Source organism: Rhinatrema bivittatum, chromosome 2, assembly GCF_901001135.1.
Source record: "Rhinatrema bivittatum chromosome 2, aRhiBiv1.1, whole genome shotgun sequence".
Lineage (NCBI taxonomy): Eukaryota > Metazoa > Chordata > Amphibia > Gymnophiona > Rhinatrematidae > Rhinatrema > Rhinatrema bivittatum.
This window is the reverse complement of record NC_042616.1, coordinates 581,418,284-581,439,734: the sequence shown is the minus strand read 5'-3', so window position 1 is coordinate 581,439,734 and position 21,451 is coordinate 581,418,284. Positions and strand designations below refer to the sequence as shown.

General features: G+C 49.1%; 2 protein-coding genes and 1 long non-coding RNA gene across 11 annotated transcripts in view; 2 read left to right on the top strand and 1 right to left on the bottom strand.

Annotated features, from left to right (window-relative positions):
* The window catches only part of LOC115085242, a 33,714-nt gene extending 23,638 nt beyond the window's left edge, over window positions 1–10,076 (bottom strand). The window contains exons 1-2 of the long non-coding RNA XR_003854766.1: window positions 9,989–10,076; window positions 3,785–3,852 (exon numbers count right to left, since the gene is read on the bottom strand). This is a non-coding gene — a long non-coding RNA (uncharacterized LOC115085242). The remainder of the gene's footprint in view (window positions 1–3,784; window positions 3,853–9,988) is intronic.
* A 62-nt stretch (window positions 10,077–10,138) lies between these two features.
* LOC115085241 lies at window positions 10,139–13,229 on the top strand. The gene is made up of 2 exons (XM_029591027.1): window positions 10,139–10,200; window positions 11,519–13,229. The coding sequence occupies exon 2, from the start codon at window positions 12,072–12,074 to the stop codon at window positions 13,017–13,019; it is 948 nt and encodes a 315-aa protein (XP_029446887.1). The 5' UTR covers window positions 10,139–10,200; window positions 11,519–12,071; the 3' UTR covers window positions 13,020–13,229.
* A 5,141-nt stretch (window positions 13,230–18,370) lies between these two features.
* The window catches only part of PTPRM (protein tyrosine phosphatase receptor type M), a 1,907,823-nt gene continuing 1,904,742 nt past the window's right edge, over window positions 18,371–21,451 (top strand). For 7 of the 9 annotated variants that reach the window (XM_029591025.1, XM_029591024.1, XM_029591022.1 and 4 more), the window contains exon 1: window positions 18,371–18,826. In XM_029591025.1, coding sequence (XP_029446885.1) covers window positions 18,754–18,826 — 73 coding nt within the window. In that variant the 5' untranslated portion in view covers window positions 18,371–18,753. The remainder of the gene's footprint in view (window positions 18,827–21,451) is intronic. The other 2 variants (XM_029591026.1, XM_029591021.1) reach the window with 1 other exon arrangement.

Sequence of the window (21,451 nt, the reverse complement as noted above, 5' to 3'; positions counted from 1 at the left end):
CAGCTTGGGGGGCCTCCTGACCCCCACAAGACTTGCCAAAAGTCCAGCGGGGGTCCGGGAGCGACCTCCTTGCATGCCGGCCGTCTGATGCCAATACTCAAAATGGCGCCGATCGCCTTTGCCCTCACTATGACGGCAGTCGGCGCCATTTTGAGACTCAAAATCGCCGACCGATGCCAATACTCAAAATGGGGCTTCAAAATCGCCGTCAGGCGATCGGCGCCATTTTGAGACTCAAAATCGCCGTCCGATGCCAATACTCAAAATGGCGCCGATCGCCTTTGCCCTCACTATGACGGCGATCGGCGCCATTTTGAGTATTAGTATCGGACGGCGATTCTGAGTCTCAAAATGGCTCCGATCGCCGTCATAGTGAGGGCAAAGGCGATCGGCGCCATTTTGAGTTTTGGCATCAGACGGCTGGCGTGCAAGGAGGTCGCTCCCAGACCCCTGCTGGACTTTTGGCAAGTCTTGTGGGGGTCAGGAGGCCCCCCCAAGCTGGCCAAAAGTCCCTGTGGGTCCGACGGGGGTCCCGGAGCGACCTGCCGTCCGATGCCAGGACTCAAAATGGCGCCGATAGCCTTTGCCCATACTATGTCACAGGGACTACCGGTGCCATTGGTCAGCCCCTGTCACATGGTAGGAGCACAAGATGGCGTTGATGACCATGTGACAGGGGCTGACCAATGGCACCGGTAGCCCCTGTGACAAAGGCTATCAGCGCCATGATGAAACTAGCACCGAGGGTGTGAGTGAGTTCCCGGACCCCACCGCTGGGCCACCAGGGAGTTTTGGTAAGTTTTTGGGGGGTCAGGAGGGTGGGGGGTTGTAGTTAATTTTAATTTTAGCTGGGACACTAATTTAACTCGCCGTAGTAACATATTTACAGATCGACAACTTATGGAATTCTCCATACTTCCGCATGAAACGGAATTGACCCCCCACGAATACGTATCACGTACGCAACGAAAACTTTTTGCCTGCACATCCCTACCTCCTAGGCATGTGCACACGCCTCTCTTCCTCATTGGGCCCTCATTGATGATATCATCTCCCGGGGTGTCTTTAAGGCTGGTCCTTGCCTTGGAAATATGTCATCTCCATCTGGAGTAGTGGTTTGCTGGGTTCATTTCTGCCTTCTGTGTTCCATGCCTTTCTCCTTCCTTCCCTTTGGACTGATCTTGGCTTGACATCAGACTGGACTTTGACTTGCGCTTTTTGCCGCTCGTCTCGAACTTCGCCTGGATTCGGACCTTGTGCTTCACTGCCTGCCTCTGACCTCGGCCTGTGTATCTATGTCTCATGCTTCTCTGAACCCCTGGCTGCTTCCTATATTGATCCTTCGGCATAGTGTCTGCTACCTTCTGATTACCTGGACTTCCATCTCTGCAGAAGCCCCACCTAAGACTAGTCAACTCCGGCACCTGAGGGCTCAACCTAAGGGGAATGTGGGCTGGTATTGGTGAAGCTCCAGTTGGGCCTTTGCTTCTACCAGCCTCGCTTACCGACAGTGGGGACCTGTGGGGCTTCTCCCTACAGGTAGTATCAACTCCCCCTCGGTCCAAGGGTCCTCCAGCACAACATTCTGAGGGAGGTTTATTTAGGGCAGGTCTCGCTGCATCATGCAGCCTTCAAGGCGGTGGCTAGTACAAGGCAGAGTGTGGCCCAGTGAGGGCCCCTGCTGGTAGGCAGGCTGCCTAGCAGCCAAAATCTTGACAAATGAGCACCTCCTGTTTCCTATCCCAAGGGATGAGGTCAGAAGAAATAATTGGCAGCTGAGGCAGGCCTGAAGGGGCCTGTAGACTGAGTTTAATCATGGAGCTTGCTACCCCTGTACGGTAGGTACAGTGTGGGAACTAGGAAGGTAGGTTGGAGTAGGTGGTGTTAGCAGTGATTTGGAGGCATGTGGGGGTTGGGTGGGGATAGTGGGTGTTATGGGTGGTTTTGGAGGTGTATGTGGGAGGTTTTGGGGACTGAAGTTCGGGGTGCATTTGAGAAACATTTGGGGATGGGGTTAGTAGGTGTGGATGGAGGAGTTGGGGAGTGCCATTGTGGGTTTGTAGTAGGACAAGAAGGAATGGGTATACATCAATGCAGAAAATGATTCATATTACATTAATGGCATGACCATTGTTGCGTGTGCCGGCCGCGGCCAGGCCCTATTACCCCCGTTTGCCTGCTCTAGCACCTGGTTCTGCTGCTCTCACTGCCATTGCCGCTACCTGCGACCCTGGGCCGCTCCTCGTGCTCCCAGCTCTGCAGGGGACGTCCCTGCTCTGCGGCGGGCCTCCCTGCACAGTCTGCAGGGAGATGCCGCCGTCTTGTGCCACGCCCCTCCCTAGGCCCATACGCGTGAGCATCAGCTGTTCTTTTAAAGGGGCCGTGATGATGATGCCACTGGGTTCCGGTATATAAGGCCAGGCCCAGCTAATCCTTCCTTGCCTTGGCAACAGGTCTCCACGCTGGTCGTGCCCTGAGTTGCTTGTTCCTGCATCTCCTCCATGTTCCTGGTTCCTGATTCGTCTGTGTTCCTGTTCCTGATCCTGGTACCTGCTCCTGTTCCTGTGTTCATGTCTACCTTGCTTATTCCATTGACTGACCTCCTGGCTTTGACTACTGCTTCGTCTGACCACGCTACTGCTTGTCTACTGGTATTGACCTCTGCTTCATCTGACCACTCTACTGCTTCTCTCCTGGTATTGACCTCTGCTTCATCTGAACATGCTATCTCTTGTCTCCTGAGATTGACCATTGCTTCGTCTGACCACGCTACTGCTTGTCTACTGGTATTGACCTCTGCTTCATCTGACCACTATACTGCTTCTCTCCTGGTATTGACCTCTGCTTCGTCTGACCATGCTATCTCTTGTCTCCTGAGATTGACCATTGCTTCATCTGACTATGCTACTACCCATCTCCTGGTTTGACCTTTGCCTTGCCTGACCATTCTTCTGCTGACTTCTGGTATTGACCCATGCTTGCCTTGCTACTCTCTTGTCTGCCGCCTGCCCTGACTTCAGCCTGCTCTACGACACTCCTCTCATCTTCATTCTGGACTTGGCCTGCCAGGCTTCAGCCTGTTCTTACTCGGGCACCCTTTGCCTTCCTCCTGTACTCCTTAGCGCCCAGGTCTCCGGGTCTTTGCCTCATCCAGTTCGGACTACCTATTCCTACTACTGCTGCTGGCCCCTGGCTGACCTCCTCATCGTCCCAGAGAAGATCTCAGATGGAGGCCCACCTAAGTCCAGCCGGTCCCAGTGCCCAAGGGCTCAACCTGTGGGGAACGAGGGCTGGTATTGGCGAAGCTCCAGCTGGCTTCCATCAGTCAGCCAGCTCCGCCTGCCGATGGTGGGGACCCGTGGGGCTTGACCTGCGGGTAGCGTCAACCCCACCTGGGCCCAAGGGTCCACCTCCTGTGCAACAACCATGTGTTGCTAAAGTATTATACTGAAAGAGTTAAAAAAAAAAAAGGGTAGAAAAAAAAAAAAAGACCTACTTTAGACAAAGGTCATAAGTAAAATAAAGCTCCAGGTAAGGGAGAGAACATTCTCAGGAATATGTTACTGGTTTTATTGCTGGCCAATACTGCAGAGCTGACCAGTGTCCCTGTTCCAGAAAAAAATGTAGCCAGTCTTCCTTGTAAACATACACCCCAAAATTGTGTGAAATCTGTAGTCCCTTGACTCCTCCCTTTGAAATCAGTGCTGCTAGGCCCATAATGCATCAGAATGGAGTTGTCCAAAAGCATAGACTTCCCAGCTAGCTCCCTCTTGAAAATGGGTACCTTGGTTGTTCTGGAATTGATTCTGCTCCGATGTAATTTCTGGCCAGATAGCAGGATACTACATATTCCTGCAACAAATGAGAGCAAAGAGCCATGAAACAGACTCAAGGCTTCAGTTGAAAAAAAGAAAGCATACCATACTTTTTAACAATATTTTTATTTATTCATAAAGTAATTCAAACATTATCATAAACAAACCAGCTCTTGCACACACAAACTGACCAGATACAAAAATTGGCGATACAGAGGAATAGCATTCAGGTTCTGTTCAAATCACTTTGTAATTTTAATATTTTTTAACAAACATAAAAACCAAGACTACAAAAACATACATCCATTCATACCTCTACCATACATACACTACTAACATCAGAACTGGTATGGTCCAGAATTATATCCATTTCATAGTTTAACTAATTTATTTTAAATTATGATGACCCTTTGAAGGTAAATACCGATACATATCTTCCCAAACTTTAACATACATTTTGGCAACAATTCCTTTATATTTCACATCTGAGTGCTCCATTTGCATCCAATTCGCTGATTTTTGAAACCACAATATAGGTGTAAACCTATCAGGCTGTATCCAACTTTGTAATACACAAGATTTCGCTAAAAAATGACAAACTAATAATTTTTTTTCCACACTTTGCAGTAAGTGCCACAATTCCTACCTACAACCACGGGGGGGGGGGGGGGGGGGAGAGAGAGAGAGAGAGAGACAGACTAGCTTATAAGGCCCTTAAGGTAGTTAGGTATTTATTAGGGATGTGAATCGTTTTAGGACGATTAAAATTATCGTCCGATAATTTTAATATCGTCTTAAACCGTTATGGAACACAATACAATACAGATTCTAACGATTTATCGTTATAAATCGTTAGAATCGTGAGCCGGCACACTAAAACCCCCTAAAAACCCCCCCCCGACCCTTTAAATTAAATCCCCCCCCCTCCCGAACCCCCCCCCCCAATAACTTAAATAACCTGCGGGTCCAGCGGCGGTCCGGAACGGCAGCGGTCCGGAACGGGCTCCTGCTCCTGAATCTTGTCGTCTTCAGCCGGCGCCATTTTCCAAAATGGCGCCGAAAAATGGCGGCGGCCATAGACGAAAAAGATTGGACGGCAGGAGGTCCTTCCGGACCCCCGCTGGACTTTTGGCAAGTCTCGTGGGGGTCAGGAGGCCCCCCACAAGCTGGCCAAAAGTTCCTGGAGGTCCAGCGGGGGTCAGGGAGCGATTTCCCGCCGCGAATCGTTTTCGTACGGAAAATGGCGCCGGCCATACGCGTATGGCCGGAGCCATTTTCCGTATGGAAAATGGCGCCGGCAGGAGATCAACTGCAGGAGGTCGTTCAGCGAGGGTTCCGGCGCCTCGCTGAACGACCTCCTGCAGTCGATCTCCTGCCGGCGCCATTTTCCGTACGAAAACGATTCGCGGCGGGAAATCGCTCCCTGACCCCCGCTGGACCTCCAGGAACTTTTGGCCAGCTTGTGGGGGGCCTCCTGACCCCCACGAGACTTGCCAAAAGTCCAGCGGGGGTCCGGAAGGACCTCCTGCCGTCCAATCTTTTTCGTCTATGGCCGCCGCCATTTTTCGGCGCCATTTTGGAAAATGGCGCCGGCTGAAGACGACAAGATTCAGGAGCAGGAGCCCGTTCCGGACCGCTGCCGTTCCGGACCGCCGCTGGACCCGCAGGTTATTTAAGTTATTTGGGGGGGGGGGTTCGGGAGGGTGGGGGATTTAATTTAAAGGGTCGGGGGTGGGTTTTAGGGGGTTTTAATGTGCCGGTTTTTCGATTTTTCGATTTTTAACGATTTTTAACGATTTTTCACGATATTTTACCCCCCCAAACGGCAACAATACGATTCCCTCCCCCTCCCAGCCGAAATCGATCGTTAAGACGATCGAGGACACAATTCACATCCCTAGTATTTATACCTCTATATGAGGCCCACCTAGTTATTTGAGGTGAGATTTAAGTGGTAGTGTAGGGATTAGGGGCCACTTTGACATTCAGAGTGAGACATACGAACAGAACAGTGCTCTCTTGTGAAGATTTGATGTTCTTCGGAGTAAGGAAACTCAACAAAGATGAGATTTGTACAATGTTCTCTCAACCTAGCTTGATGTTAGCTCCTTACAGGATGTTATCCTTGTACATCAGTTCTGGTGAGTGGGGTACTTTCTAGGAGAGTTTTGTGCTCCAACTTGTGCAGGAAAACTCAAAACTAGTGTGTGGCTGGTATCAGGATGTATATGCTTAACAATTATACATCAGCTTCCAGTTGTCACTAGAATCATTCCTCCAGATATGTGATAAACCATGTCTTAATTTAATGCAACATGTGTAGCAGGCATCATAATAATATGAAAAATATTTCTCCTATTGACTATATTCTGCTGGCAATTTTCCTTATTTCAAACTAAAGTGCTTTCGCTTTGGGTGCACTTGTGAGCTGTGCTAGAATCTGTTGTAACTGGTTATTTACACAAATGACCAAAAGTCCTTACTCCTTTTTGTACTGCTCTGTTCGATAATATCAAACATAATAATAATGGAAGCACCTGTTATTTCAATCTTTTAAGTCAATTTTGAGCATGAATAATTTGTTGTTTCTCCCCTCCTGTGCTTTCTTCCATCTTCATAGTGTCTCAGAGGTCAGTAATTAAGTTTGCTCTGAGTTCTGAGCAGGTAAGATGTGCTGATTAACTTCTTTGTGTTTTTAGCATAAACAGGCCAATGCTATACAGTGCACGGGCTGCAGCACACGGTTACCCTGCGATTGGATGTGCAATTTGAACATGCATACATATCCCCGATCCAAAATGGGGGTTAGCGCATCCAAAACGTGTGTCCTATCATACATGTAGGTAATAGCATTCATAACATGCAAATGCATGTTGATGAGCCTATTATCGATTTCCTTTCCGTGCAAAAAAAAAAAAAAGTGTGCTAGCTGCTTTCCTGTACTTCCTCCGACTTAATATTGTGGCGAAATTATGTCGAAGGAAATAAAAAAACTAGAAATGTCCCCTCAAAAAACTAAAAAAAAAAAAATGTGCTTCCTGTCAAGTTAGGAAAATGGAGGCTCAATTTTAGAATGTCTGTTTTCCTATCCTGTGGGTGACAGCCACCTCTCCTGAGCACCCACTGCTGAGGAGGCATAAGAACATAAGAGGCACTAGGAACACACAATATCCCCATGCATCTCTTTTTTACTGTGGTAACCCTTTTGCATGTAGCATTGGGTGCCCTGGAGAGGTGGATTGGCATGCGTTGATGGAGCGGGCGCTCAGTTTTGAGCGCCCCTTTAACGCACGCCAATATTGCATCGGCCCGAGTGAGTGCTAGAAATTAAGTTTTTTTTTCTCCAACCTGCCTAAGTCTGGCTTTTTACTTATGACTAGATGGGAAGGTGACTTTTGGGAACTCAGAAAACAGTTTTATGGGGCATTTCTGTGGCTTGATTAGCAGGAGAAATGTAATATTTTGTTTTCCTTTGTGTGCTTTATATGTTGAAAAATCCACTATATGACCATTTGCTGTGTTTTCCTGGAAAGCTAAGATGATGTCAATTATTATGAAGTTTATTCTGACATTTGAGCAGATTCCAGCTAATAAAATCCTGCTGACTGCAACTGAATGGGCTGGTGTTTGTGCATGTGGCATGTGCTGTGGGCGTGTTGCATGAGGCCATCCGTTCCGCATGCTCTACAAAAGCGTGATCATTCTTTACATCAGTTGACCTACTTGAAGGATCCATGCAGGCAGCACCTACAATCTCGGCATGAAATTTTTGTCTGTCATCTGCATCTTTTGTGCTCTGTTGTTGAGGGTCTTTCTACTCATGCCTGAAGTATGCACCAATGACAAACACAATGGGACACTGAGGAATGTAGATTTTCAGGTCACCTGGCTATGAACTGACTCTACTTTAGTGCAAAACATGGTCACTTTTCTTGAATACATTCTGGATGGGCTTATCTCACTCACTGACAGATCGATACTCTAAGGCCGCGGTAGAAACAGTGCGGCAGTGTCAGGCGCACCCTCGTTCCCCGCACGCACAGTTCTCTTCACCTACCGCTCGATACTCTCTTCAAATGGCATGCAAATGCATGCCGCGGCTGCGAAGCCTTAGGCAAGCGTTAGGCCCGCGCAACCCATTTTACTGTATAGAGCGCCTATACAGTATCCTGGGTTCGCGGGCCTAACGCTTCACGGCCACGCTGGTATCTGTCATTTCAAATTACATTTGAAATGACAGGTACCAGGAAGTGGACAGTTATGTTCCCCGATGCTCAGCAAACTTTCCCCCAGCCCCCGCTTACCTGCCCTGGCCCCGTCCGGTCTCCGGTGCAGCCCCAGTCCTGTCCCCTCTTCCCGAAGCAAAAAAAACCAAAAAACCGAAAAAGTAGCAAGGCTCGGGCCTGCTACGGTAGTCCCTTCTCCCTTCTCCTCTCCTCCCGATTTCGGCGCTCAAGGCGGCCGGGTGGGCGTGCATTCATCCAGGCAGAGGAAGCTGGCGTCGAAAGCGGCCTCCGGCTCCCTCTGCCTGGATGAATGCACGGCCCCCGCCGGCAGTGAATGAATGCCCGTGCGATTTCGGCGCTCAAGGCGTGACGTCACGACGCTTGACGTCACAGCATGTGACTGCCTTGATCGCCGAAATCGCATGGGCATTCATTCACTGCCAGCGGGGGCCGTGCATTCATCCAGGCAGAGGGAGCCGGAGGCTGCTTTCGCCGCCGGCTCCCTCTGCCTGGATGAATGCACACCCACCCAGCCGCCTTGAGCGCCGAAATCGGGAGGAGAGGAGAAGAGACTACCGTAGCAGGCCCGAGCCTTGCTACTTTTTCGGGTTTTTTTTTTTTTTTTGCTTCGGGAGGAGGAGACAGGACTGGGGCTGCACCGGAGACCGGACGGGGCCTTGAGCGCCGAAATCGCACGGGCATTCGTTCGCTGCCGGCGGGGGCCGTGCATTCATCCAGGCAGAGGGAGCCGGCCGGCTCCCTCTGCCTGGATGAATGCACGCCCACCCGGCCGCGGCCTGGATCGAACACACTCCCACCCGCCCACCGACTCCCGCCGCCGCCTCGATGACCGCACGCCTGGGGGATTCGGAAAGTGACAGGTATTTATACATATATATAAACAACTTACGCTGCAATGTTTTTTACACTTTACAGTTTTACCCCCATTTTTTACACTTTATTCCCGTTTTAATTTTCGAACACCATACTAACACCACACTAACACCAAGTAGAGGGTAGGCGGTAAACTAACAGGTTAAGGACGCGGCAAAATAGCGGGTTACAAAGGAGATAATCTGAGCGCGCATCACAGTATCGGAGGGGAATAGCTAATTCCTTCATTATACAGCTAATTCGTTCATTTACATATCATATACATGCTGCGTGCGGAAAGGGTTATGCGTCTGTTTTAAGAAGCGCTAAGGACGCATGAAACTGGAGACTGTATCGCTGGATCGCCTTACGCGTCGGAATTGTGCGCTCCCAGCACGTTACAGACGGGAAATCTTCAACCGCACGTTACAGTATTGACCTGTAACAATGCAATGCAGGGTGTCCTTACAAACTCCAGACTGAATTCCCTGCTTAGAAGTGCACAACCCTGCCACTGAAGCATGCTGCTGACCCTAATTTTGTGTTTGTTTGGGGCTTTTTTGTTAACTAAAGGTTATGATGACAAATTTCTGTATTTATACTTTTATATTTCCTCTGTTATCGCTCTACTACTTCTCACATAAAGATGGCAATCTTAGCTATTTAGTGCAGTGGTTCTCAACCCAGTCTTGGGGCACACCTAGCCAGCCAGATTTTCAAGATTCACACAATGACTATGTATGAGAAAGATTTGATGGCAATGGAAGCAATGCATGCAAATCTATCTCATGCATATTCATTATGGATATCCTGAAAACCAAACAGGTCAGTCCCCTGAGGACTGGGTTGAGAAGCACTGATTTAGAGCAAGGGGATCAATCGAAATTGAGAAACACAGAAAGTTTTTGATTTGGAGCCCTGCCACTCCATTAGGGAGCAGGGCACAATGGGGCGGGTAAGGCAAGGTAGGCAAGGTAGGCAGGCTAAGAGGGAGGGGCGGAGGGAAGGGAGTAGAAAAGGGAGAGCCAGCACGGCAGCCCCTCCTTTTGATCCTCTAGGATCAAGCAACTTTACCTCCTTGCTATATCAGTTTTGCTTCCCGGTTCCTCGTGCTCCAGCGCTGGTGGCTCATCTCTCAGCACTGCTGTGCTGTAACAGGCTGATCTCAGCACGGCTGTGCTACAACAGTTTTGCTTTTACTTTCACTTTGCGTCCAGCACGGTTGTGCTGTAAGAGGAGCAGATCAGCTAAAGGAGCAGGAACGATTTCTTTGATTACATCATTGGGTAAAGTACAAAAGTTTTGTGTGGCTTATAGGCAAAATGTTGAGAATATTAATGGTAATTTTGTGCTGCTAAGGTCGGGAAGGTATGCTCACCCCTTTCCCCTCCCCCCTTTTGCATTGAACTGGCTCTGCATTACCAGTACTTTATTTAATGAAAAGGTTTTGAATGCATGGCTGCTTCTGCCTGGAATGTTATTTTATTTAAGGAAATGCCTTAGCACATGGCTGGTTATATATATTTTAACTATTATATATTTAGTGAAACGCCATATATTTATTTTAACTAATATATATTTAGTGAAACGCCATGGGCACATGGCCACCCTTTACCTGTTATTATATATATATATTTTATGAACTCATGGCTGGCTTTCAGCATGATGCTTGCTCTGCATGTTGCTGTATTTATTGAAAGGGCAGTGAGTGCAGGGCTGGTTATCATTCACTTGTAGCCTCTTAAGAAATGCCATTGAAGGGGTCTGCACATGGTGAATGCATAGGTGGTTAGAGCACATGGCTGGCAGTAGCAGGCTTGGTAGCTCAGTGGTTAGAGCACTGATCTTGTAGGCTTGCTTTACTTTAAAATCGACGTTTTCTATGTATTGCTTTACCCCTCGCTCTCTAAATTGCTAGGAAGTGGGCAGGCTTCATGTCTACCATGCTACCTCAACAACCTGTGGATGTGCTTTGTTATACCTAAGTAATCTGACAATTAAAAAGTAGCCAGCATCCCCGTAGTTGGGAATTCTGATGATATGTCTATGGGACAGCGGTACGGCATCTGAGTGCTCAGCCAGGTTAACAGGATGTTTTTTATATTAATCCTAAAGGTGATATTTAGTATTCGGTTATTATTTAAAGGGACAGCTGTCCCATGTGCACGTTTATACTGAATTATAAGGGGTACAGGACCCTCAGCTTGATAGATATGATGATTTAGGCTGCGCTATGCAGCTCTATAAAAGTAAATTAAAATATTAATGAAAGGTCAGCTTACATCTTAGCATGGTATTGTGGTTCTTATTGTAAGGGCTTGCCAGCGGCCATCTTAAAGTAGCATATGGCAGGGGTCAGCTCAGGGCGGCAGCCATTTTGGGGGTCAGCTCAGGGCGGCGGGGTCAGCACATGGCAGCGGCCATTTTGGGAGGTCAGCACATGGCAGCAGCCATATTTAGGATCACCACGAGCATATTTTGACGCCAGTGCTGAGATAATCCCAACTGAGAGCCTGGTGGTGTATCAAAAAAAATTATTTTTTTTTTTAAGACAAGTAAATCATTAAAGTCTGCTGATCAATAAATTGTGACTTTGTAATACAGTATTTACCAGTACAGAATGGCGACGGCGAGCCAGTGGTCATCAACCGCAGCCGAGTCCGCGACGCTGCATCAGCCCCCCCTTGAGGCAGACGGGTCAGCAGTGGGGCTGATTGAAGTTCCAAGCCGGCCCCAAAATTCAAGGCCTAGCAGGAAGACCGTAAGGAAGGGAAAACGTCAGAAGCAAATGGATACTTCCAATCCATCTTCATCACACTCCGCTACAACTCCTCCCAATGTAATAGCAGCAACACCCATTCCTGCAGTTACAGCTATAGGTGACTTAGACCTGTTGCTGTTGGAGGTTAAGGAGCATGCTGCCGCGCATGGCACAGATTGGCTTAGGCAGCGCATGTCTCCCGTCTTCCCTCTCCATCTCAGGAGCGCCCACCAAGCGACGAGCCACAGCAAGATTCCACATTGATCTCCTTTGTTCCAAGGAGTTCGTCGGCAGCTTCTCGCAAGAGCACCAGACCACAGCAAGTAGGGGCATCAGTCGGAAAGAAAAAGCGCCCGGCGGGCCTGAAAACGATTGCGGCCGGGCCCCACGGCGGGGATGGGGCGACCACGCCGACATCAGGTTCTGGTACTGCCCTCTGCTCACTGGCTACAGCTTCTACGGCTGCTAGCACTGGGACCACTTCACGTCACTTGGGACGAGGTAAGCCCCAGACTTGCGACACTTTATCATCAGATTGCAGTGATACCGAGAGAGTTAGCCAAGTCACTTTGCTCTCTATTCCATTCTCTTAAAAGAAAGAGGAATGTGAGCCAAGGCAATTCGGCTGCCGTTGTCTGGGGTGCTAATCCGGTAACCGTGCCAGTGATCAGTGGGCAAACGGTTACTGAATCAGGGAGGCTACAGAGTATGCTGGCCACTCAAGGTATGCCAGCCTCACCCGCTATACCAGCCAACACTCTGCCAGCCCCAGTTCAACCTACTTTGCCGCCTGTAGATGTAAATCCTCTTTTACACACTGCTAATTCGGCGGTGCAAATTCCATCACAGCAGTTGGGGAATGAGGTTTTATGTGGGGTTACGTCCTTAGCTCACAGTGTGCCAGACACAATAAAAGACAAAATATTGAAGAGGGAGTACATTGACATATTTTCCCTCCTTGTTACGGATATGGAAGTGGAACCCGAAAAAGGGGGATCCACCGAGGCGAAAGATAAGAGGCCAAAGGTTGCCAAGAACATCCAAAACTGGACCAGGGCTTTCCATATTTTTATGTCCGTGATTGTGGAACATGAGCCTGCACATGCCCCCTTTCTCATAAGATACATGGACACCATCTTGACAGCACAAAGGAGGGGAGGGTGGGCCTGGCTTAATTATGACATTCGTTTTAGGAAAAGCATGGCCCATAACCCTGCCGTCTCTTGGCAACACAGGTTGAGTGACCTTTGGCTAGATGAGATGACCCTACAGAAGTCCTCATGGGCAGAGAGCGGGTACATCATACAGTCATCCGAGGGAGAGGGGCCTATATCAAAGGGATAGATTTTCCTTTCAAGGTTCGGGGAGGCGGGACACGTGCAGGCAGTTCAATGCTGGCCACTGCACATGGAAAAATTGCAAGTTCAGGCACACTTGCTTCACATGCGGTTTTGGCTCCCACCCAGCCGCTCAGTGCCGTACCTCCAAGGATCAAAGGCAGTTTCCTCGGCAGCAGGTGGGACGCTCGCCTGATTTTGCGAGCCCCAACCCCGGTCCGCGTTGAGGCAATGCGCCCGTGGCTGGATCGTTATCCCTACCAAACCGAAGCGGAGCAAATTTATGCTGGTTTCCTGTATGGCTTCCGAATCCCTATTCAATCTTTACCCCCTTTAGTGTTAGACTGCCCCCCGAGCAATGCACGATCACTGGCGATGCATGAGGAGAAGGTGGATAAAGTTCAAGCGGAATTGGCGCTAGGTAGGATAGCGGGCCCGTTCCCTTATCCACCTTTTCCAAATCTAGTAATATCTCCTCTGGGAATGGTACCCAAGAAAGAGCCAGGCCATTTCCGGCTCATACACAACCTGTTTTTCCCGCCGGGTAATTCGGTTAACGATCAAATTGACCCCCATTTGTGTGTGGTGTCATACTCCTTCGACTCTGCAATCCAGCTGATCAAAGATGCAGGGCCCTGCGTGTACATGGCTAAGGTGGACATAGTCAGCATTCCGCCTTCTGCCGGTGCACCCAGACTCCTTCCACCTTCTGGGTTTTCAGTTCAAGGGGCAGTATTATTTTGACCGCTGCATTCCAGTGGGCTGTTCAATTTCCTGTGCATTGTTTGAATTGTTTAGTTCCTTCTTGCATTGGGTAATCGAACAGCAGTCGGAGAGAAAGCAAATAGTACACTACCTTGATGATTTCCTATTGGTAGGGAGAGACAGCGCAGACTGCCATAACCTACTGGCCATCGCTCAAGAGGTGGCCAGGCGTTTTGGCGTCCCCTTAGCACAAGAAAAAACAGAAGGTCCAGCTACCACAATTACCTTCCTTGGTATCGAACTGGATGCCCAGGCCCAGCAGTCTAGGTTACCTACTGAAAACATTTTTAAACTCAGGGAGACAATCTTGGAGATGCGCAGCCTCAAGAAAGCTACCTTGAGGCAGTTCCAGTCATTGATCGGATTGCTTACCTTTGCGTCAAGAGTAATTCCTATGGGCAGGGCCTTTTTACGCAGGTTATCACTTGCTACAGCGGTGGTTCGGAAAAATCACCACCGTATAAGGGTCTCCAGGGCAATCAAGAGTGACCTGCTGGTGTGGGAGACCTTTCTAACAGAATTTAACGGCTTAGCTTTTTGGCAGGACCCCCCCAAGGCATAACAGTGAGCTAGAATTATTCACAGATGCGGCAGGAGGTGTTGGTTTCGGGATTTATTTCCAGGGAGCTTGGTGTACCGCGCAGTGGCCGCAATCGTGGCACCAGCACAAAGTTGCCAAAGATCTAACCTTCCTTGAATTATTCCCAATTGTGGTTGCCCTTGTCATCTGGGGGGAGTCCCTTGTAGGATCTCAAATCATTTTCAGATCCGATAACATGGCTGCGGTGCAAGTCATTAATGCACTGTCTGCACGCACTTTTGAATCAAATGCCCTCATCCGGCATTTGGTGCTCACGTGCTTGCGTTTCAATATCATATGTAGAGCAGTCCACGTCCCAGGTAGAATAAATAACATTGCTGACTCTCTCTCCCGCTTACAGTTCTCGACATTCCACAGACTAGCGCCAATGGCAGACTGTTCCCCGACTCCCATACCCGAGGCGGTGTGGCTACTTGGCCCTCCGAACTTTGGAACATGATTCTGGGGTCTTTGTCTGTGAACACTCGTAAGAGCTATCTCCTGGCGCTTCAGGAGATACTGAGATTCCTGGGGAAGGAATCCCTTGAAGTAGAGTGGCCATTGCCTGTTTCCACGTTGCTGGCATTTGTAATGCATTGCAAGAGACAAGGAAAGTCCAGGACAGCGGTATCAAATCGCCTAGCTGGCATTTCCTTTTTCTCTAAGCTTCAGGGGTTTCCCATTGCTCCGCATTATTTCCTATTAAAAGAGCCATGTTGGGTTGGGCCAGGGAGAGCCCCCCCGGGAAGGGACTGCAGAAAACCCATTACCATCCAGATCCTCAGGAACATACTCAAATGCCTGGCAGATGTTTGTAGCAACGAAGCGGAATCGCTTTTATTCAAATGTGCATTCTCCCTGGCTTTTTATGCAGCCCTGAGAGTTAGTGAGCTGGCAGCTCACGCTAAGCACGGACCTTCGACAGCATGCCTGCAATGGGAGGATACAAAGCTGGAAGGGAAAAAACTGATCCTGTGCGTCCCTAGGTCCAAAACAGAGCAGCTGGGAGCGGGAGCATATATCACCCTCCATGAATGGCAGGGGGAGACCACGTGCCCTGTTCGCTGCACGAGATCATACTTGCAGATTCGGCATTCAACATATGGAGACCCTCTGTTGGTGCATTCATCTGGGTTACCTCTGACTAGATACCAGTTTGCTCGGGTATTGCATTTGGCGTTAACATCCCTGGGTATGAGCACGGTGGGCTACTCGTCGCACTCCTTCTGCATAGGAGCGGCAACAGCAGCAGCCAGCCTGGGTCTGCAAGACTGTGAAGTCATGGCCATTGGCAGATGGGGGTCAGGGAGGTTTAGATCATATGTGAGGCCGCTGGGTTACTTTGCGGTTAAGGGGTAGCCATGATCATTGAAAATCCACCGCTTCACATCTATTTCTTCTCTTGCTTCTTATGCGCAGACCATTGTGGGAGGCTGTCATTCGCATGGATCATCGGGCACTCTTATGTGCGTTGGGCACATAAGCGGGCCCATCAGCGCCCGACGGGGGAGCATCTAGGAATGGCAAAGCAGCGAATGGCATTGATTTGGAGAGGAATTTCAGGGATGGTATGGGACCAGCTATTACCGACTGTTTTGGAACTGTGCAATAGCAATCCAGTTACGCCTACAGCCCTCGTCATACACCTGGGTGGCAATGATATGCCTCAGACCAAGAGCGTAGCCCTCACACAAAAAATACAAAAAGACCTCCTGGTATTGCATAATATGTTCCCGCAGTCGGTGATTGTATGGTCCTGCATCACCCCTCGCAGAGTTTGGAGGGGGGAAAGATCTCATGCAGCAGCGTAAAATGCCAGGAAAAAGATCAACAGATGGATGGTTAAATTCATGAGTACCATTGACGGTTTGTCTGTGACGCATGAATTGATAGATGAAAGCCCAGGGATGTTTCGGCACGACGGGGTACATCTATCGGACATAGGTTGGGATATTTTCAACTCCGACCTACAAGATAGTATTCAAGCGGTTGTACACCTGTTGGCCGTAGCCCGGTTGAGTGGGGGGTCCCTGGTAAGCAGTTCCGCTACCGGGGAACCTTGGCATGGTGACTGGCACAAGCAACAACCCACCCCCACATTTAGGAGAGTCCAACAGGCAGTTCGGACTGGGCAAGCGGCCTAGCAGAGCCGGCGCAGTCCCTCGACGCTTCAACGGCCGAGAGGGAAAAAGCAAGAGATGCTGAGGCGAGGTGATTAGAACAAACGTTCCCGACTTCCACGGTTGGGTCGACGAACGCTATGGCTTCAACGGCCAGGGGTCAAAGGACAACTCTGCAGCTTATACGGCCAAGGGGTGTGCACCCGCCTCAGCTGATTTTCATACCTTCAACTTTTAGAAGCGTGGGGGGGCCATCGCTAGTCACTAAATTTGTTATGATCAGTTATGCAGTTGTGTATAGTTATAATGATGTTATAGTTATGCTTGCTAATTGCCGTTTATTCAATGCTTATGGGCTGTGGCCAATTTTATCCAACCAATAAAATCTGCTTTTCAAATGAAGGCATTGCAATTGCGCCGTATGTTGGAGGGGGGAGGGGGCCAACCAGCCTTTACACTGCCCACATTGGGAGCCCTGCAACTCCATTAGGGAGAGCAGGGAACAATGGGGCGGGTAAGGCAAGGTAGGCAGGGCTAAGAGGGAGGGGGGGTGTGGTAGGGAAGGGAGTAGAAAAGGGAGAGCCAGCACGGGCAGCCTCTCCTTTTCGTCCTGTGCAGAGCTGCTTCATTCCCTCCCACCCTCCCGTTTTTCTCATTAGGACAGATAGAACCAGTATAGAGGGCCAGATCTTCTGGCCCTGTCGCAGCCCTTGGCATTGCGTAGCGGCATGGTGACTGGCACAAGCAACAACCCACCCCCACATTTAGGAGAGTCCAACAGGCAGTTCGGACTGGGCAAGCGGCCTAGCAGAGCCTGCGCAGTCCCTCGACGCTTCAACGGCCGAGAGGGAAGAAGCAAGAGATGCTGATGCGAGGCGATTAGAACAAACGTTCCCGACTTCCACGGTCGGGTCGACGAACGCTATGGCTTCAACGGCCAGGGGTTAAAGGACAACTCTGCAGCTTATACGGCCAAGGGGTGTGCACCCGCCTCAGCTGATTTTCATACTTTCAACTTTTAGAAGCGTGGGGGGGCCATCGCTAGTCACTAAATTTGTTATGATCAGTTATGCAGTTGTGTATAGTTACAATGATGTTATAGTTATGCTTGCTAATTGCCGTTTATTCAATGCTTATGGGCTGCGGCCAATTTTATCCAACCAATAAAATCTGCTTTTCAAATGAAGTCATTGCAATTGCGCCGTATGTTGGAAGTGGGAGGGGGGAGGGGGCCAACGCAGCCTTTACACTGCCCACATTGGGGAAAAAGAAAGCAAAATCTACCTTGCATCTCCTGGTTTTTCATTTAATGCCCGAATCAGATCAAATTCGCTTCTCCGACTGCTATTTGGCATGCAGGAGCACAGCCCCCCGCCCTACTAAATGTTCTAATATATTACATGGGACACCGGGAGCCACTATGGAAATTATTTTATTTTGAAAACACGTTATGGAGCACGGCTAGCGATAAATCCTGAATAAAAAGATAACCAGCGGCAGCACATTATTGCCTAAAAGCGCTTGAAACATATTAAATGCAAACATTAACAAGAAAGTTTTAGGTATGACAATTTCCATGAAGCATAAAATCTCCGCTCTTCTTAACAGGAATCTAAACGCTACGAGCTTCACAAACTGGGCATCAATGAAAAAGCCCCCCCCAAAACAAAACAAACAAAAACAAAGCAGAGGGCATGAGCAGCCGACTGCGCCCTCCCCCCGACCGGAGGGTCCCCTCCGCCGGTCTGCTCTCGACCCGCAAGCTCCCAGCGCGTGCGAGCCCAGCTGCTCAAAAGGATGCGGCCAGCGCACGCCCTCTAGCGGCAGAAGGCGGCGGCACGCGCCTCCCTGACGTCAGATCCCTCACCAGCCCTGCCTTGGGGGGTAGTAGGGGGGGGGGCCCAGCGCTAGTCAGTGAGTGAGGAAGGGGAGCGAGCCGACCGGGCGCCAGAGGCTTTGGTTTCGCGCCTGCCAGCGGCACGCGGACGCCCACCCACGTACAGTCACCCTCGCGCCCTCTCCCATAGACACAGACAGAGGGAGAGGCGGTGAGGAGCGCGTGCAGTCCCGGTCTGTACTGTACGCCCCTTCCAGACCTCCGCTCCCCCGCCGCCCCTCAAAACAAACCAAAGGAAAAAAAAAGAAGCAAAACAGCCGGACACGCACCGAAAGAGAGAGGGGAAACACCCACGTCGGACTGCGGCGGGGAACAGAACTTGCATGCTATTTTGCAGACTGTTTGGCACTTTTATGTTTTCCGTTGCTGAAGTGGAGCAATGGGGAAAGTTGAGATTTGGCTGCTGACTTGGGCCGGACTTTGGCTGGCTGCCGGAGCGGAAATGTTCTCAGGTAAGAAGTTGCCTCCCCCCTTGTCTTGTGTGTTTTGTTTTTCTGAGTGCGGGGTCTCTGTGTCAGCGGCGCGAACTTGTTTCTTTAGGGGAGGGGGGGCGGTGATGGAGGGAGAGAAGGGCTGGTGTTTGACGGCCGGGAACCCTTTGCATGGTGAAGGGGGAGGGGGGAACGAGGGGCGTCTGTGTTCCTCTCCTGACATTTCCCATCGCGTATTTGGAGGAGATTTGGGAAACTTGTCTAAGGGGATTCCGCCCAGGAAAGCGGGAGCCCCGTGCTCCTGTGTCTGCATGCCCGGCTGTTTCCCCGCACCCGTTTAGGATACTTGTCTGTGACTTTTGGAAAGTTATTGGGGGGGGGGGGGGGGCGGTGCGCGTTGCTGCAGAAGCCGAGGTGAAAAGTTGAAGCCGCTGTGTGTGGTTTTCCTCCTTTTGCTGATTTCGAAAACCAGACAAGAAAAAGTGACAGGGCGTTGGGCTTTCCCCGGATCTATGGCTGCGAGTTGGCAGCCAAGTTTTCTTGCACAGATGGACACGTTGCAAAAGTTATTCTTATCCCATTTTCAGATGGATTTCTTAGAAAGTGGAAAAGTTGGAGGTGTGGGGGAAAGAACTTTTCACGGACGCAGCCCTTCTCTCTCCCCCCCCCAGCCCATGAAATCGCTGACTCTGAGAGCTGGGGCTCTGCAGTCCCGATCTGTGTTTCCTTGCCGGTGTCCGGCGCAGCTGTCAGCGCTGTAGGGCGTCGATGTAAACAGTGTCACAATGCTGGCTTGGCTTGGAGCGAAAAATAACCAGCGACAGCCGATCGCTAAAAACCACTGTCTGCTCAGAGGCGTCTACACGAGACCTCGTTGGGAGGGAGGGAGACGTTAGGGTGGGTGGGCAGAACACTTTCTTGCGTTCCTACCCCTCCACTCGCCCAGCTCCAGGAAACTTCAGCTCCTCGGGGGTACTGTGCATGTACAATCACACAAATTGTTCTTACACCGTAAATCACGCCACACAGAGATTTGTTAAAACTGTAGCACGTTGTTTTTCCTTTTTTTTTTTCTCTCCGTTATTCAAGTCTGTGTTGTTTTTTTTTTTTTTGGGGGGGGGGGGGGGGAGGGAGTTACTACAATTATGCTAGAAGTAGAATTCGGAAGAGAGGATGGATTCTCCTGAAACTTTAGTTACGAAATGAGGTCCTTTGCATATTTTGTTGGAAAAGATGGGTATTAAAAAAAAAAAAAAAGGCAGAATTTAGATTAGAACGGTGGGTTCTGGCAAACATTATTATGCTTGAGTTTGCAATCTTTCCCGTGTTGGTTCCTTGCTCGGGAACCGAGATCCCCCGTTTGGACCGTGGGGAGTTGTGGGGCTGGAGTACATTTACTGCGCTGGCTTGGCTCCGGTCGTCGTCGTCATCATCATCATCATCATCATCTTAGTTTATTTAGGACAAGCTTTTCAGCAAAACATTTTCAAAGCGAGTTACAACAATGAAATTAGTAGTCGGGTACAGTTACAATTAATAGTCGAAGTTTTAGTTACGGTGTACAAAGGCAATATCAGCAGAGGCTTGGGCGATGCTCCAGACGGTGTTTTTTTGCATTGCTACATTGGTGAGTTGGGAGGATGGAGGCCCATAAGCAAGAATAACTCAAGGAGTAGGTAGTTTTGTTTGGTATCTTCTCAGGGTTAAAGGTGGTGCATGGTGGTCTCGGTGAAAGGAGATTTCAGAGGTAGAGTACCCAAATATTACTTGCCATGGAGGCAGTCTGCTTTGGCACCATGAGCCAGGCACACTTCATCTAGAATCTGTCACCTTTGTTTTGAACCATTGTCCAACCTATTGCAGCACTTTGCTAATTAGTGGAGAGGGGAAGCTTTTCTTCTAGATATAGCACTGGCAGAAAAAAATCTCTTCCTGGTATTGTTTTCAAAGATGAGGAAACCTGAAACGCCTCACAAAAGTTTTGAACTGCCATAGCTAATTATTGTTACAGAGCTGCCTGTTAAACTCCATTTGTAAGATAAAGCTATAACTCAGTTCTATGCTGTTTTGCTACATAGTAAACCTCATTTTTTTGGGTCCAGCAATTAAAAAAAAAAAAAAAAAAAAAAAAAGTCTTGTGCTTCGTAATGTGTGATACTTAATAGTCAAATGTTAAAAGTGTGACTTTTAAAAAAAAATATGTGCTTGCTATTCTAGAATAATATCAATTCTGAAAAAAAATTGTTGGTGACACCAGTTCTTTTCTGGAAAAATTCTGTCCTTCAGTGCATATAATTGACTACTTTCCACTTGTCATGCAACTAAATTATGGTGTCACACCGTGAAATTAATACATTTTAGCCAAAGAGTAATGTATTCTATCAGTACAGTGGTTGACAGGGTGGAGAAGTGGGATATGTAAGAACATCTTTCATCTGTATTTTTCACTGCAAACTGAAACAGATGATTCATTTTCAATGAAATGTGTTCTGCCATGTCCTTTTCCGTTATTGTGCATTTAGCTCTTCTTCAGATGCTCAGTAAGTCACAACTTTGTACAAACTTTGAAGTTTAATTACATCATCATCAGAGACAAAGACTGTGGAAACTGTACTACTGCTGAAGTACCCAAACTTGAAAAAAAAA